This window comes from Manis javanica, chromosome X, assembly GCF_040802235.1.
Source record: "Manis javanica isolate MJ-LG chromosome X, MJ_LKY, whole genome shotgun sequence".
NCBI classification, from domain to species: domain Eukaryota; kingdom Metazoa; phylum Chordata; class Mammalia; order Pholidota; family Manidae; genus Manis; species Manis javanica.
In genome coordinates this window covers 340,176-357,297 of record NC_133174.1, presented here as the reverse complement: position 1 = coordinate 357,297, position 17,122 = coordinate 340,176, and the positions used below count along the sequence as shown (strand labels likewise).

The following is a 17,122-nucleotide window of genomic DNA, read 5'->3' as shown; positions in this document are numbered from 1 at the left end:
TCACAATCCCTGTGAGCAGTTTGGAGAGCTCACCTCTGCGTGTGCGGAATGTACACACAGGCCGGTTCATAGTTTTTGCCTTTTCTGCCTTTTTCCTGCAGTCCTCCAACTGGCTGTTATGAAATATGAAACTCAGGCAGCCTGGCAGAGGCTTCAGGAACCCGGGACCATGATATATGTCTGCAGGAGGCCGAGTAAATGTCTTCTCGTGTTCGCTGAAGGGATCTGAGACCCGGGTTGTGAGAAGCTGTCATCTGAAAACGCCCAGCCCTGCTCTTCTCGAAGGTGTGTCCGTGGCTACAAGTTACAATAACTAAAGGAAACACCACCAACCGTGGGTGTTCCGGTGCACTGAAAGCCCGCTGCACAACCCAGGGAAACATCGGAAGGAAATTCAGGGCTGCGAGACTTACATTTGAGGTTCAAGGATGCCAAGAATGTCTGACAGAGTCCACCAAACCTGCTCTCTTGAAAAGATCCGAGAGAATTAGCAACATGGTCAGCGACTGTTTCAAAGGGAAAGCCTTTCTTACCCGACATTAAACACTGAGAACTGAGCAATGCTGGACGTGCATGTTTAACCATGAAATGACTGCATGGATTTCATTTCCGTGGAGGCCTGACACACCAAAGCTTGCTGCATTTGCCCCAAAAGGGCAGAGCTTTCTGGAGGCCAGACACTGAGATGCCAGAGGTAACTCAGGTATGTGGGACTGTAGGGGACACACATTATCGGGTGGCCCTGGTCCCTTATCCAACGCCTGGCAAATGCCACTTTCTTCTCTTCCGGGCATGGGAGCATGACGTATGAACCAGTTTTGTCACATGCGGGTCAGAAAAGCAAAACAAATCTTGAGTTGGGCCCTCAGCAGTGGAGGAATGTCCTCAGAATTCTTTTCCAGGCTGACAAGGTTTCAAAGACTAAGAAACTGGCAAAAGGCACAGACGCCCCCCTCCCAGCGGAGCATCAGCGGGGACTCAGCTTGCCCATGTGGAGCTGGGAATGCCCACCTGTCGTGGGCTCAGCCCCGCAACTGAGGAGGCCCCTGGCCCTGCCAGCGCTGGGCCAGTATCCCCCGGGCGGCTCCATCCATCCCTTATCCCCACCACCCCACCGTGCCTTCCCCACATGTGGTTTTCATCAAAGCCGGGAAGCTGTCAGAGCAGCTAAATCGGGTCCTTAACTTGCCTTTACATAAGGAGATAAAAAGCAGATGCCAGAAAACGTTCTCATTTTTAAAAGTTGACTTTTTTTTTTCCCATTTATTCTATTTTGTTCTTTCCAAAATGCCTCAATCATCATTTTAGTGCTGTTGTGGAGAATCCATACACAGTCCAAAAAAAAAAGAAAAGAAAAGAAAAATGTAAAACTCGAAACCAAACCGCCTGGGCTTCTCACAAATGCCCACAATGCTCTCCCAAAACTCAGACTTTGCTCGAAATGGGGATTTTTCTCTTGGTTTCCCCTCCTCTGGAAGAACATGGACTGAGACGGACAAGAAGCTGGAGGTTCACTTTCGTACGCGGACGGTTGTGGGATCCGCAGTCAGAGGGCCCTGCATACTCACGAAGCGGGTGCCAGACGCCCAGTGGAAATGCACACGCCTGCTTTGGTGTCCGCACGAAAACAACACTATTTTTCAGCCACAGCGGCCTCAACGCTTTTTCCAATCAGCCTCCTCGGGGGAGAGGGCAGAGTTTTTTTTAACACTTGAATACAAATATTTATAAGTTTATTTATATCTCCGTTTTACAAGATGTACATTCATACTATATGCTTTGACAAAATACACTTTGCAACTAAGAACGAAAACACGGGGGCATTTTGCGTTAGGGACCTGTGAGCACGGCCTTTGAACGTGTGCACCTCCACAATAGCAGAGGGAGACGGATTTTTAAGACCGTTGGTTTGGGAAAGGGTGTGTTGTTTCTTTTCATTTGAGCGATCCCTGAAAAAGGTCTGTAGATCCAGACACACCTTGTATGCATAACCCAAACGGAGTCTCTGCGTCGTAAATCATCCCGGCTGCTCATAAATCGGGTAGGGAAGGGGAGGGGGAAAAAAAAGCAACAGCCTTAAAAAATATAAAAATAAATGGAAGGCAATGTCAAATTTACACTCAACATAATTAAAATAGCACACATTTATGAACGTTCAACCAAAAAGAAGAAATAAATAACATCCATATACATCCAGTACCAAGAAGCAGAGAACCGTGCCTCTCTCTCGGATGGGACCTCTGCATACAAACAGGGCCGGGTTCACGAAACCGTCACCTTTTCAATAAATAGCACGTTTCATAGCTTTGAAACTCGGTATTTTCTACATTCCTCCACTGATTTCTCGTTAAATATCAAATTTCAATAAAACATTTATAAATTGCATCAAGTTTTCACATGTCTTGAAAAATCAGCATATTCCTAAGCTAACTTTTTAATAAATTAGGCACCAGTTTTTAAAATGTCCGACTCGTCAACTGAAAAGCCCTCCCCACCCCCACCCCCGCCACACTTGGATAAAAGAGCAAAGTGCCTCAAATATTTTCGCCGTTGTAGCCGGCCCATGGCCTCCCCTGTGCCCCAGTGAAAACTCCGAGTGCAAGGGGTGGGGGGCTCCCTCTGCACTCCGGCAAGTACCAAAAGTTTAAGAGGAAAGCCAAGTGTAAGAGCAGAGAAAGGTCCGTCATAACTGGGGGGGGCCATGAGCTCAGACACCCTCGAGGGAGCAGCACGTACTAGATCCGTTTAAATGTCCAGATGTCCCCACACTGCCCAGGCCACAGATGCCCATGGCTGGAACTCAGAATTACGAGGACAGGGGCTACCTGGGTGCCCAGCTCAGAGTGGAGTGACGTGAGGAGGTCATGCTGCACCAGGAGTCTAGGGGGACTGGTCCCATCATGGGGGACGCCAACCTTTGCAACTTGGAGCACCCTTTTCATATAGGAACCACATCTGGCCCGGCCCTTAGCTCTGTCCCAGTAAAGAAGCCACAGTGCCGAGGCCCTACCAAGACCACCTACACGAGGACAGCCCCATTCCCTCGGGAAAAGGTGTTCAAAGGGAGCAATTCTGAGCCACAGAGCTTCTACAATGCGTGAGTCAGACACTTAACCCAGGAACGTATGTGCAATGTAAGATCCAGGAAATGTGCTGCCTTCCCAGGGCAACTGCGGCCACACGACAGGAAGAACAGTGACTTAGTAAGGAAGATTGAAGGGGAACAGCATACCTGCAAGAACATAGCTGGGCCGACCGGGGCGATTCCCACCCTAAAAACACTCTTTGGCCAAGGTTTCAGGAAAAACGAAAGCACTATAAGGCTCACGCCATCTCAGCAAGCAGAGCCCCCCCGCACCCCCCCCCGCTTCATGGACAGAAGACGTTTGCACACACACATGCCGAGGCTCACGGAGAACGGAAGACCCCCGTGCCCCATCCAGTGGCGTGGAAACAGAATCCTTTCCAATGCGCTTCCTAGACAACATATCTTTAGGCCAGCACACTTGACGTCCATCCCCAATGGTATTTGGAAGTAACATGATTGACTTTGAAAGGGATCTTGTTTGAGTAACAAGCACCCAACTGCCAAATTATGTCTGCCTCCCATATTTAATTCTTATGACCTGTGGAAAAATGTGCCACTCCCACCCCATGTGTGCATGCAAAGGTGGGTGTGATGTCCTGGGTCTCAGTTGCCCTGGGAAACCAAGAGACACACATGCCACTCCCAGCATCCTTTGCCTACAACACCGTCCCTTCCTGACAGCCTCCCAAAAAGGAGGGGACTGGTTATAGACCACACTGAGATACCCATTCACATGCGCCCAGAATTTCTGGAGGCGGCGGCGACTGGGTGATGTGCCCTCCATGCCACGCCCACCCACTCACCCTGCAGAGAGGCACCCTGACTTCACTCCAGGGAGAGATGCAAACCCAGCCAGTGTTCACAGCCAATACCACCCCTTACAGTTCTCCGCCCTGCTTCTGTTTCGAGGGGTCCCAAAGGCGACGGTTACACCTGGCTCACTTTCCATGCTAAATAAAGCAAACCAAAAATGTAAAAATGGTTCAGTGACCCCATCGGGCAGGTCATAGGCCACCAGCTTCCCAGCACAACAGACGGCCTGCGGCTTTACTTTAAAACCTCAGGTTCTGCCAGTACCAGACCTCATGTCTTTTTGCTTGTGTGGAGTGCTTTTCTGCCAGGAAAGGGGTGGTTTCGGACGATCATGTTTAGATTAACTAAATTATTACACACATTTTGGAAAAAAATAGGGATGTACACATATTACCTGCAACTTTGGCCAAGTGTTAAATTTTAGGATGAATGGAGTTCTAAAGGAGGTGAAATGCATGGTTTTGCATGTAAAGCAAAGTAAGCCTATATATAGGACCTCTTATTATTATTATTATTGTTGTTGTTGTTGTTATTGCTATACACAGCTGTTTGAAAGCAAAACTGATCATTTGAGGCCAACTCTATCATGCCATTAGTGTCTGAAAAAACAAGTTTCAGGTGACTTAAAAATACTGATCTTGCCTTGTTCACCTGTCTCTGACATTTTAGAGCTGTACAGAAATTGCAAAATAAATAGTCGAAGGGGCCTTTTGATTTGTACAGAGTTGCAGAGGATACAGAACCTGACAGGCAGCTACATTTCAGCTCAAGCACTTCTTTACATGAAAGGAAAACTGTCTTTTCTTGGGGAAAGGTACCAAAATCAGGGATGAGGAAAGAAATTGCTAATGCCAAATCTGGAAAGACCAAAACCACTTTTAGAAACAGAGTGAGTGAATGAAGTTGGGTAAATGCCTGCTGGATGGCCATTTAGAGTGTAATAGACAGCTTCCCTCTGGGCAGGCCTCAGGGACTAAAGCAAAAACACAGGTGTCTATCTTCGAGGTAGAAGCCCAGCTCCACCCCACACTGCTCACCCCAAATGTAAACGGTGCACCCAAAGCGCGTCCCCCGAAATTCAGGTGCTTTGTTTGGGCACTGGTTACTTCCCGTCAATCGACTTTCCCACGCCATGCCACCAGCTAAGATAAGTTGCTACTTGGTGTTTATCCAATTTGGAAGAAACAAAGGAGAATGAGTGATTCAGATGCAACGTGGGACTGCCCACCACTAGCAAACATCCGCTTCAATCTCTCTGCCTGGACGACCTCAGACTCTTCCCCCTTCCCAGACACAGCTCGGCCACCGACCTCCCAGGCCTGCTCTACCACATCCCACACACCTGGACCCCCACCATAACCCCGAACACTCTCCACCCCCGTCGTTTTGCCAATGGGCCCCCGGCAGCCAGGCCCGCAGCATACAGGAGGTGGTAATGCCTTTAAGCGGTCCAAAGCTGGTGGGTCAAAGAGTGCAGGACTAATTTCTTTAAAATCTATCATATTTACAGTATTGCACTTGACTGCAGTGAATTGCATTTCACTAAAATTAATGGTGCATCAGTATTACGCCTTAAAACAACCCCCCCCCCCCACGCCCCTTTGTGTCGATGCAAGTCCTTAGCATCGGAATTCTGTAAAACAGCAAAAAAAAAAAATGTCAACTCGGGAATCAGATACTGCAAAAGTTATAAAGTCATCTGTTCTATGGCACAAGGAATCCTCAATCAACTCTGTGCTTTGGGGCCGTATATGTGCATGAAGACCGTGCTTATAAGGAGTTCCAGAACGTTGACAACGTGAGGGATCTGCATCGCCTGTGGGCCCTGCTTAGGCCAGGGCGTCAGACGCATTTCGTTATTGCTGCCTTTTGGGACAGGGGGTTGGGGGGCGGGCGAGCCCAGCGCGGTCCCCCCGCCGTGGATGAGATGCAAGAGTCCACGTTGAAATCCACACACGTCCTGCAGGTCCTTGTGTGAATAAAATTGTTGGCCGCCAAGAACTGGCATCTTCGGCAGAGACCAGCATCTTCTGCTTGACAGACTCTGGGACCTTCGGAAGGTGTGTAGGAGGCCGCATGCACAGGGTAGGAACGCGGACTGCACACTAGGGCGCAGAGCCGCGGGGCTCCGCCGGGCTCGGGGTCCCAGGACGCCCCGACAGCGCGGTCCGGGCTGGGTGGGTGGGGGGGTGCCTGACCGTCACCCGCTCTCTCCCGCAGTCTCTACGACCGTCTGGGGACGCGTGCCATTCCGGAGGCGCCCTCCCTGGGCCTACCGTGAGGACCCCGGTCACGGGGCGGGAGGCGGATGCGCCAGGGCCCGCGCCCTGGCTCCGGGGGCGTCCGTGCGGCCGGCGGGGACGCGGAGGGGGGTGGGCGGGGAGGCGGGCAGGCGGGGCCGGAGCCGTGCGCGGGCCGCGCGGCTGGTCAGAGCCCCAGGGCCTCGGCGTGCTTGCGCGCCTTCAGCCGCAGGTCGGCGATGCTGGAGTTTTTGCTGTTGCTCTTGGCGGCGGCGGCCACGACGGCGGCGGCCGAGGCGGACTCTGCCAGCGACGCGATGGGCAGCCCGAAGGGCGGCGGCGGGAACATCAGGTAGGGCGCGTGCGCCGCCAGATGCGGGTGCAGGTGCGGGTGCGCGTGCGCCACGCCTTCCAGCTGCAGCTGGGCCTGGACCTGGGGGAGCAGACGCGCAGCGTGAGCCCGCGCCGAGGGGTCCCCCTCAGGGACCCCACGCTCATCACCCAGGGGACCGCCACCCGCCCTCCTCCCCACCGCCGGGGGCTGCTTCGGGACACGGCTGTGAAATGCCAACAGATCCCGGAGCGCATCCCACACCCCACACTGTGCACTCCCTCCAGCTTAGGGGTGTAGGCAGCTGGCACCCTTTCCCCCACGAGATCCCAGAGCCTCTGTTTGACCTCTGACGTGCATCCTGGATCCAGGGATCTGATCGGGGCTCCCCCTCACCGAACCCCCCCCCACATTGTTGAACCTGCAAAGAGCCCCACCAAATTTGGAGGCGCCCATTGCCTAATCTCTGCAGGACCTAGTGGCTGACCGCACGTCGTCATGTGATGCAGGGGGGGTGCCCTACCCTGGGGACCCGGCGCTGCAGGGGCAGAAGATGGGTCCGGAGCAGGGGTGGGGGTAGAGGCAAGACGGGAGGACGCCCTGTCCTCCTTGGGCACCGAGAGTCTGATAGTATGAGGCTCTTTTCTCAGTCAGTCTCGCAGGTGTCTGTTTATACCACCTCCCCAGGCCCTCGCTGACCCGACAAGACCTGGGCCTGAACCACCGGACCTCCCGCCCTTCAGCAAACATCGGTCCCAAATATAAACCCAGGCCTACCGCTTGCAGCAAAGCAAAGCGCCCTGCCCAGACCGTCGCTTGCCACGGGCAGTCACAACACCCTCCCCCAACACCCTCCCCCGAAGGGATCTCCTCTCCTCTGCCTCTAGGCAGGGCCCATGTGGGCTTTGGGCTCTCACTCTGGGGACCTGTATCCGCCCCCAGGCAGCTGGCACCATTCGTCCTACCGCTGGTCCCCCAGCAGGGCACTATCCTTGGGGCACTTGGTCCACGCAGGGCACCCCATGGTACGCCACGCAGGGCATGTACTGGGCCCTATGTCCCCAGCTACGAGGTGCAGGGTGACGCTGAAGGCCAGGAGGGGGACAGACACAGCCAGTCGAGGCTGTCAGGCAGGCAAGGGAGACTGGGATGGGGACGCCGGCCCTCATACCCTAGTGTGGGCATTCCTGTCTCACCCCCACTCCCAACCAGGCAACCTGTGTGGGTGGCATTTTTTTTAACTTCTGAGTTTTCTAAAGTCGTGTTTGACTTTATGTCCTGGCGCTCCCAAAGGTGAGTCTTGGAGTTTTACAGCGTGATTTTAATACGTGCCAACGGATCTATAAATGCCCCTTGTAAAAACGGCAGCTTTTCTTGCGCGGGGCGGGAGCAGCGGGGGAGGGGGGCGGTTGGGGGGGCAGGACGCCGGGAAGGCGGGGCCCGCGGGGCTCAGAAGGCAGAGAAACGAGCTACCTGTTGGAAAGGCATCCGCAGGGCGCCCATGTTCACGTAGGGTGCCACCCTGCAGGCGTCCAGGTGGCTGGCGGTGCCCAAGATAACGCCTGCAGGGGAAGACAGGAGGCGTGATGCGCCCGGGTCCTCTGCGCACGGTGGGGGCGCTGCCGCCCGCCACCCCCCCGCTGCACACCCACCTTTATGCCTTTGGTTCTCGGGGCCCCTGCGCCCCCCCGCCCCCCGCTCCCCGCCGCCCCACCACGCCCGCTGCGCACCCACCTTTATGCATCTGGTTCTCCTGCTTCCGGCACTTGGCCCTCCGGTTCTGGAACCAGACCTGGGAACGGAGAAGACACCACACACACACACACACACACACACACACAGCCCAGTGAGCCAGGCCTGGTACGAAGGCTTCTTTCCCAAGACGCTCAGTGGCACCTTCGCGCCCTGGCCCGACGACAGAGTTCGCTCCCGCCCCCACCCCCACCCACTTTCACGCACCCCCACTCCCGAGCCCCGCCTTGACTGGTTACCTAGATGTGGGAATTTGCAAACTCACTTCTGAGCCCTGCCTGGTCCCTTAGGTGAACCTAAAGGACATCCATGTATCTAACATCCATGTATCTGAGCATCACATCCATGTATCTAACGTGAAGACGTGGCTGCCGGTACTGCAGGGGGTGGACTCGAGAACTTTCCACCGTTTTGTGCGGGCGGTACCCCCTCCGATCCGCCACAGCCCCTGAAAGAACCTGACCTTCCACCTCTGAACCTTAGGGGTTAAGGAAGGGGGGTGCACAGATGGATACATGGGTCTGAATCCGGCCCGCTCCCCAATTTCAGGACACCCTGAGTCCAGAAACTTCCATGTCTTCCCTGCGTTCCCTGGAAGCCTGGGGGTGGGGGGATCCCAGATAACTACGTAGTCGTGAATGTCCTCGGGCCATAAGGACCCAGTGTGCCCCGATAACGCAGCCTTTGCAGAGCTGGCACGGGGCCTCTCCAAGGACATCTAGTTCTTGGGGGACTGGGCGACAAAGGGCGGTGGGACCCTCGCCCAGCCCAGAGAGATGCACAGGCCTGACACATCAAGATTTGGGTACAAAGGGCTCTCCCCAAAAGCCCGCTCCAGTTTCGCACTCTCACACCAGCCCCTCTCCCACACAGCCCCGGTCCCTGACCACCACCGTGGCCCTCAGGCTGTCGCTGACGAAATCTGGAGGCCACACTTCGTCCTGATCTTAGTCACTTAATTTTCCCTGTTTTTCTCCGGCAGCGCCCCTTACACACCCCTCGCCCTATTGCTGCGATGGCGGCCACTCACCACGCCCCGTAACGAGCAGAAAGAAAGCCTTCTGGGGGCTACTCGGCCGGGGGTAGCTCGGCACAGCGGGTTCGCTGTGCCTGGGGCTGCCAGGACCCCCACCCCCCGTGGGGAAACTTCAGCAAACCCAGGGGCTGGACGCACCGGGAGCCTAAAAACGGGAACTGTTCTGACCCAGGTGCTTAAGAGGCAGATCTCCAGCCCAGCGGCCTGTCGGAAATGGCTTTCAAGAACGTTCGAAAGCTCAACGCCCCCCACCCCCACCCCCCAGGCTGCAGACAGCCTGGATAAGTTTTGTCGCGTTGCGCTGAAAACTAGTCCCCAAAACTTCCTCCGCCCGCCCTGGTTTACATTCACTCTACTTCCCTGGGTCTACAAAGCTTAAGGCACATTCCTCTGACCCCACATCCTGCGCCCCCTCCCGTCGGACTCTCCCCACCCCGGACAGGACTGGACCCTGTGAACCCATCCTAGGCTCCTGTTCCCTGGCAGACCCGGAGCCCAGTCCTTGGGGGGACCAAAGCTGGCGTCGGGACAGCACATTCTGCACCCCTGCTACCCCCACCCCAGAAAGATATTTTTCAAAAACAGAATCCTATTTCCATCTGGAAAGGCACAGCTCACTTTTCCTTCAGCGGGGGCAAAAAAATAAAATAAGACTATGAAAAATAAAAGTGATGAATTAGCCCATGCGTTAAGCATAATAAATCAGTCTTGGGGTGATTCACGATCAATTCCAATTAGCCCTGAATATGCTAAGTAAAGTGCAGTACAGTGGTTCAGACAGTCATTTCTTCATTAAGGACCAGTCGTTGATTTCTTTCACAAATGCCCTAATCTGATTTCCTTTTGATGTCCATTACAGACAGTGAATAATGACATTTAATTTAGCTCTGCGCCATAAACCCAAAGATATTTGTTGTAATTAAATTACCGCCTGCTCCTCACCGTGGTCTCATAACTTTCGATTAGAACCCTGACAGCTGGGTGATGGGAGCTTCCAGTACAACACTAAAAATAAAAGGTTAATAAGGACCAGCTTCCATAGGATCTTCAATTTATTTACAGCAAATTTCCACACTAAATTGAAACTCTATCCTTTAACAACAGGGCACAGGCTGTACCGACAAGGATTGACCGAACTGTTCAGAGCCAGGATGAAAATGCAGCCCATTCCTGGCCCCTTGTCCCTCACTGCCCAGGACTCTGGCCCCGCCACCTCCGTGCTTTCACTAATTGATTTTTATGAGCACTTCTCTGGCTTTTCTTTCTTGCCACGGGATTCTTTTCCATGTGGCCAACAGAAAATTATTTCTTTCTTATTCTATTCCCATGTTTATTTTTATTATTATTTGCAGATGTTAAATTTTAATTCGCCCCTAGATGGATAGCCACTCACTCACATGCCCCCCTTTATTCTAGGACATTCTTGAGATGTACAGGCACCCAAGAACCAATTTTCTACCACTCGGTCCCTCCTGCTAAGGTGCTACTCAGTAATAGACTACAAAATGAAAGAAATAGTGTGGAATTAAATTACAAGTAATTTATTTTTATAGAAACAGTACATCAAGGCCTGGGAGATATTACAGATCCCAGGGATAAAGACAGTGGGAGATGACATAAAAGTTGATATCCCCTTCAGCAAAAGTTTAATCTTTTCATTAATTTGTATGGTGCAGCCCAATCCATCTTCTGAGAGAAAGGTGTCCAGCGGGAAAGCCACCCTCGGCCGGCCGCCTCCCCTCGCTGCGGCCACAGATGCCGCTGGGGAGAGGGTCCTCGGACCCTGCCTGTGGGTCCCACCTCTGCTGGACGGTTCTAGAAACAGCTGCCACTGTGAAGAAGAGCTGAAAATGCCTGGGGAGTGTTGCATCTCATTTTAAGGAGGTTTTTTTTTATTGCAGGAAGCAACACGGGAAAATGGAAGGGTATTGAGGGCAAAAAAAAAAATCTCTTTTCAAATTAAAGATTTTGCACATTATTAGGCATGTTTGCATTTTCGTTTTGTAAAATACGAAATCCGGGGGGAGGGGAACTGTATTTGAAATGAGAGGACCTTATAATCAGTAAGAAACCCACCCTCCCGAAGTCCTGTGCTTTGCACGGCCCCCTTCCCGACTGGAAACGTTAATTTCATTGATTCAAAGCCAGTCCCCAGGGCCCAGGGATCCTGACCCTTTTTCTGTGCTACTCAGACCCGTGAGAAAGGCCAGAAAGGCCCAGCTTGCAGGCCCGACCTCCCAGTTGGGGGCTGCGTACCTGAGGACGCAAATCTTCGCGGCTCTGCCCCCCATAAATAAATTAACGTTTACGACGCTCCAGAACGGCTTCCCTCAGCGTCCCCTCTGCGCACGTGCTGTGCACGCCGAGGGCCCCGCAAGCAGTGGCGCGCCAGATGGGGCTTCATGAATTCATGCGCCCTCGCCCCCGCCCCCGCGCCTTAGCTAATCCGGTCCCGCGTGGGCTCGAGCCACAGTCCCCCAGCCTGTCCCTCCCCTCCCGCAGCCTGTCTGGGCTCCCGGGCGTGGGAGGGAGGGGGCAAAGGGCTGCGGAGCGGTGGGTAAGGGGAGCAGCGGAGAGACAGATCCAAATTCCCACCCCCTCGAGGTGCAGGGAGACCTGGACGCGCGGAGCACGGAGAGCTTCACACAAACCGTTCGTGCGAACCTCGCGGCCCGCCCCGCAAGGCCCCCCGGCGGCGTCTGGGGGAGGCCCGGGTGCAGCCCGCCCCGCGTCCGGTGTCCCGCGCTCCTGGCCACCCGAGGGGGCGCCCGGGGGCACTGGGGCGGGCGGCGCGCTCCTACCTGCACGCGCGCCTCGGAGAGCCCCAGGCGCTGGCTGAGCTCCTCGCGCATGAAGGCGTCGGGGTAGTGCGTCTCGTCGAACAGCCGCTCCAGCTCGTTGAGCTGCTCCAGCGTGAAGTTGGTGCGGCTGCGCCGCTGCTTCAGCTTGGTCTGCCCATCCTCGTCCTCGGACTTGACGTCTTCGCGCTTCTCTTTACACTCGTACAGACCTGCGGGGCGGGCCCACGGCACAGGCTGAGGCTCCCCGAGTCCCTGCGCCCGCCTCCGCCGGCCCGGGGGTCCTGCGCTCCCGACGGGCAGCCCGACGGGCGCGCTTTTGCACCACGCGGTGAAACCCCGAGCGCGCGCCAGCCTTGGGAAGGGGCCCCCCTGGCTGCGCCAAGTCCATAAAGCAAACTCCGGTGGAAGACATGCCCTTGGGCCCTGGCGGCTTAGGTGTTTCCTGACCTAATCGCTGAATACTTCCCTCAATTTTCCACTCCGTGCCTGTGGACATACCGGCATAGTCTAACTCTGTCTCTTCTCTCTTTCCAAGGGGATTGAGGTGTTAAATACTGCTTTTAACTCAAGTCTAAGCAGAATTCCCCAAGTGTGGGTCCCCGGCAGGGCGCCCTGGAAATGTGCTGGGCAGTCCTAGGCCAGCCTGGGGGTCCAGGCCCCGGGAGAGCCGCTGACCCGGCTGCAGTGCAGCAGGACTGGGCCCACCACCCCCCAAACCCAGTCAGAACCTCCCTGCCCAAGCCGTGGAGCTGGGTGTGCGGCCCCTACCCTGGTCTCCTCCAGACCACAGAGCAAAGGCATATATCATAGCGGGGGCACGGCTTGGTGCGCAGCGGCCTGGGGCTTCCTGGATGCTTCTCTTCCCACATATTCACCCTGTGGCCCTGCACACGCCCCACCAGGGCATCAAGAGGGGCACTTTCTAAAGTCCAAATATTATGACGGCATCAATATTTGTTAGGGGAGGTGGGGGGCTGAACATCAAGCAGTAAGGTCAGAGTTTAGGATAAATACCCCCAAAACCCTCTCTTCCCACCTCCAGAAAATGCAGCCCCTCTCCCAAGCTCAGGGATTTTAAATAAGTAGGTCCCAGCCTGAGGCTGGTGGGAGCTGTACCTCAGAAGCCGGGTTCTCTCCTGTCCTCTCTCTCCTGTGCCTGGGGCCTCCTGGGTGCAGGCAAAGAGCACCTTTGTACCCTAATTAGAAGTCCCCTCAGTGTCAAGAAGAGCTGGCCTTCAGGGGAGCCAAACGGTCTGGAGATAAGGCAAAAAAACCCTTTCCTGGCCCAGCCCAAAAACTCACAAAGGGAAAAGACTCCAAGTATCTGTGGGAAAAGGGGTAAATCCTGGCATCCTGCCCCCCCTCAGAGGGTCCCCAAACTGGACCCCAGACCCTGCCTGAAAGTGTTCCCTCAAGGCTCCTGTAGTGCTGGGCACTAAACCCCAACCGAATGCATTTCCAGGAACACCTATTTCTTCCCCAAACTAAATCCCATCCAGGGCGGCCCCCAGTCCTCTCCTCTCTTGAGACTGAACCCCAGGGATTGACCCCAGCTGAGAAGATGGCCTTCCAAGCACTTAAGAACCAAAGGCAAGCTTTGCAAAATCCACAGACTCCCCACACATGGCTCAGTGGGGCACTGCTTCAGCACCCAGACCTCCGGGTTTCTCCGGGACCCAAGAGCCTCTGCACCTCTGTTTTGCTCCTAATCCTGGGTCTGGGCCATCCCAGGGGTCTGCACATCCAGAAAGGGGGAAGGTGGGGCTGGTGATGTCCTTATTTCCTCTGACTTTAAAAAGGCCTCGATCAGGCTTTGCTTTCTTTATATTACTGCAGTTGTATGGCAGGATTCCCCAGGGTGAAAGGGGGCAGGAGGCTCGGCTTCTACGAAGGACTTGGGTAACTGGTCAGGAGCGGCGGAGATCAGCCATCAGGCACTGCAAACCTCTGAAATTAAAGGTGGGCCCCAAGTAGCACCTCGCCGACAGCAGTGTCTCCATGAAGGTAAACTCTGTGTATGAATTATAGTGCCAGGTGGCCGTGCCAAGGGGTGAACCCCAAGATAAGACTGGCTGGGTCCAGGCTGCCCGGGCTGCCAGCGGTCAAGGGCTTGTTTCTACGTCTCTGCCAGCTTTTCTCTTCTGCAAGGTCAAGGCCTTAGAATTTAGCTTCAAGGCCATGACACCACCCCAGACCCAAAGTGCAGGGTCCAGAAGGCGCTGAGGCAAGGGGTTCTGGAGGAGAAGCACCTCTGGGGGAGACAGATGGTCCCTACCTCTCTCGACACCCTGGGGAGTAAAACAAGACTGTGGAGTGACAGGCAAGCCTCTGTATCTCCTCTCTTTGTATTGAAAACTGGACACAGAGCGATGCCCCCTGAGAAATCCGGCTGATTTTATTCCTCTGATTTATCGCTGCCAGTTGCCCTGTTGGTACAGAGATTTCTCAGCTGGGACCACAGTGCCCACGTGGGAGAGCCCTCCTAAACCCGCCTTTTCCACCGATTCGACAACACGGCCAGCGGTGAGCCGGTGGCCGAAGAAAGAAGGCCCTGGACGCAATGTGTCCACAGCAGGGCCCGCTGCGTCTTGCCAGACTGTGGTCCGGCGCTGCCTGCGCCCAGCCACGACCTTCCTGGCCCTTCACGCCCCCATCCAGACCCTGACCACCGGCGGGCATGAAGTTTAACTCAGTTTAATTCACAGACCCGCGTCAGACAAGATCAACGGTCATGGTTCAAGGGGAAAGTTTTGCCCAAAGGGAAACAGCGTGGAGAGGTTCCGAGGGCAGAGGCGACTCCCGGACCAGGGGCCAGCGCGTCCTCCACGCTGCCCATTCCCAGCTGGGGAAACCGGCAGGCGGTGGGCGCTGGAGAGATGTATGCGGATCGCTCCTCCAGGCGCGTGGGTGTAAATACGAGCACAGACACCCAGACGCGCACCCGGCAGCCTTACAGCCGACCTCGCGTTTAAGGCACAAGCACGAGAATCCACCCCAGGCCGGGAAAGTTCCCGCCGCGGCGCCTAGTGCCCACGCACGCCCGGGGAAGCCAGTGCGCCGGCAGCGCGCGGCCCCAACCCCTGCCCATCTGTCTCCTGCCGCCCCACCGAGCGTCCGCACTTGTGGCGCCCACTTCCCCAGGTTTCCTTCCTTTCTTACGAAAAGACCGGCGAGAGGCGGCGGGGGCATTTCCGTGCGAGCTGCGGCTGTAAACCCAAGAGTTTTGGGGTCGAACTGAGAGCGAGCCTGGGCGCCGGGGCCTCCCCATGCGCAGCGCGAAGGGCAGGCGGGCTGGCTCGGCGGCGAGGAGACAACGACCCGAGCGGGGCCCGGAGCGGCGGCGCCCGGCCAGCTTACCTTCCGCGGCCCTCCCCGTGCCGAAATCTTTCAGTTTCTCCTTGTCGCTGTCCACGTGGTCCTTAAACAAATGCACGGGACAGTGGCCGCCGGCCTCCGTAATGTCCTGGAGGTTGGAGTCCGAGCTCCCCAGCTCCCGCGAGCGCGCCAGTCCGCTCTCCAAAACTTCCCGGTACGTGATCGAATCCTTCTTGCAGCCGCCGCCGCCGCCGCCGCCGCCGCCGCCACTTCCCTCCTTGCTTTTCTGGTCAAAAGATTTGGATACAAAAGCCGTGAGCTCCTCCATGGCTTCTCGGGGGGGGGCTGGGGAGGGGCTGCGGGTCCGTCCGCGGGGGGCTCGGCGGGGCTGGCTGGGAGCCGGGCTGCGGTCCGCACGCGTCCGCGCGCCGGGGCGAGGGTGGATGCCTCGTGCAGCTAGTTATTTATGCCTTTCCATTTGAGGTCTCACTATTTATACGCGGCCACCTCCGCCCAACCCCCCGCGCGGCCTGTCTGCAGCAATTATGGCTCCAGGCTCGGCGGCGGGCGCACGCGGGGATGCTGTCGCTCCCCCACCTCCAGGCCGGCAATTGGCTTCCCTTACATTTCATCACTGTTTGGCGTCGGTGCACCTTGGTGTGGAGACGTAAAGATCACATTTTCGGAAGCAGAGGGAGAGGGTGCGCGCGCGCGAGCGGGCGCAAGAGCCCGCAGCGCCCCCAAACAGGTCCCCGCATTTTCTCAATGGCTGGCGGACACGAAACTCGAGGACTTTTCCTGAGGGTGACGAGGTTCCTGCCGCGCGCGCAGAGCGGGTCTTGGCAGGATGTGTCCGCGCGTGGCGGTGCCGAGAGGCCCGGGGCCCCCCGCTGCCGCAGACGAGAATGGACTCCCAAGTTGGAGACGCTGTTGGACCGCCGGATGAACCCGCCTGCGTGGCCCGCGGAGCCAGCTCGTGCGCGCGGCTTGGTTAGGGAGCAGCTCGAGCGCCCCGAAAGGAAGGGGGTCAGGGGTCCCCGAACGTGGACCCTGGAGCCTCAGCGGCCCTGGAAAGCGGCTCGCAGACCTCGCAGGGCGCGCGTCCGGAGCGCGGCGGTGGAGACGCGGAGAGACCGGCGGGTCTCCGGGAGAACCGGTTTGTAAGCGGCGGTCCTGCGGGCTGGCGGCAGGGCCCGCTCAGCCTTCTTTACAGCCGTGCTGACAGCCTGGTGTCTGGGATCTTTATTTGCGGAGGGGGGGCGTATATATTTTTGGTGGTGCCACGGCTTTCCTGACTACCCCCTCCCCACTCCGCCGTCCCGGCGTGCTTAGGAGCGGCCACTTTGTCAATGGCAACACGGAATTCGAGTCACGACCCGGAAGCCAAGCCTGTCATCCTGTCTGCAAAATGCCCTCTGCGAATAAAGTTGACTTTTCTGCTTCTCCCTCCTTCTTCTCTAACACCCCCGCCCCCGCCTCCCCCTTGCCCCCCTCCCCGGCTTTGGGACAAGCCTTTTGGCGGCGGGGGGACGTGGGGGTGGGGGCTGTCGCGGTTTCTGGAGGAGCTCAGTTGGCTTTTTCTGAAGGCCGTTCCTCCTTCGAGGCGTCGGTTCCCCAGACCGCAGGATGGGGGGCTTCGCGCAGCGGTACCCAGCGTCCCGTCCAGCGCGCGCCGCCGCAGCCCGAACCGTTTCTCCGGGATCCGCGGGGCCCTGGGGGGCGCGGGTAGCATACCCCAGGGGCAGC

General features: G+C 56.5%; 1 protein-coding gene across 2 annotated transcripts; it reads right to left on the bottom strand.

Moving 5' to 3' along the window:
- Positions 1–6,328: 6,328 nt before the first annotated feature.
- On the bottom strand, positions 6,329–16,808 carry SHOX (SHOX homeobox). 2 transcript variants are annotated; one of them, XM_073227636.1, is made up of 5 exons: positions 15,419–16,808; positions 12,062–12,270; positions 8,207–8,264; positions 7,943–8,034; positions 6,329–6,619 (listed from the first exon to the last, which is right to left on the bottom strand). In XM_073227636.1, exons 1-5 carry the CDS (start codon positions 15,702–15,704, stop codon positions 6,329–6,331), a joined length of 936 nt encoding a protein of 311 aa, XP_073083737.1. In that variant the 5' UTR covers positions 15,705–16,808. The 2 variants fall into 2 exon arrangements, with proteins under 2 accessions (XP_073083737.1, XP_073083738.1); XM_073227637.1 differs by having other exon boundaries at positions 6,329–6,574; positions 7,946–8,034.
- Between the last annotated feature and the right edge of the window lie 314 nt (positions 16,809–17,122).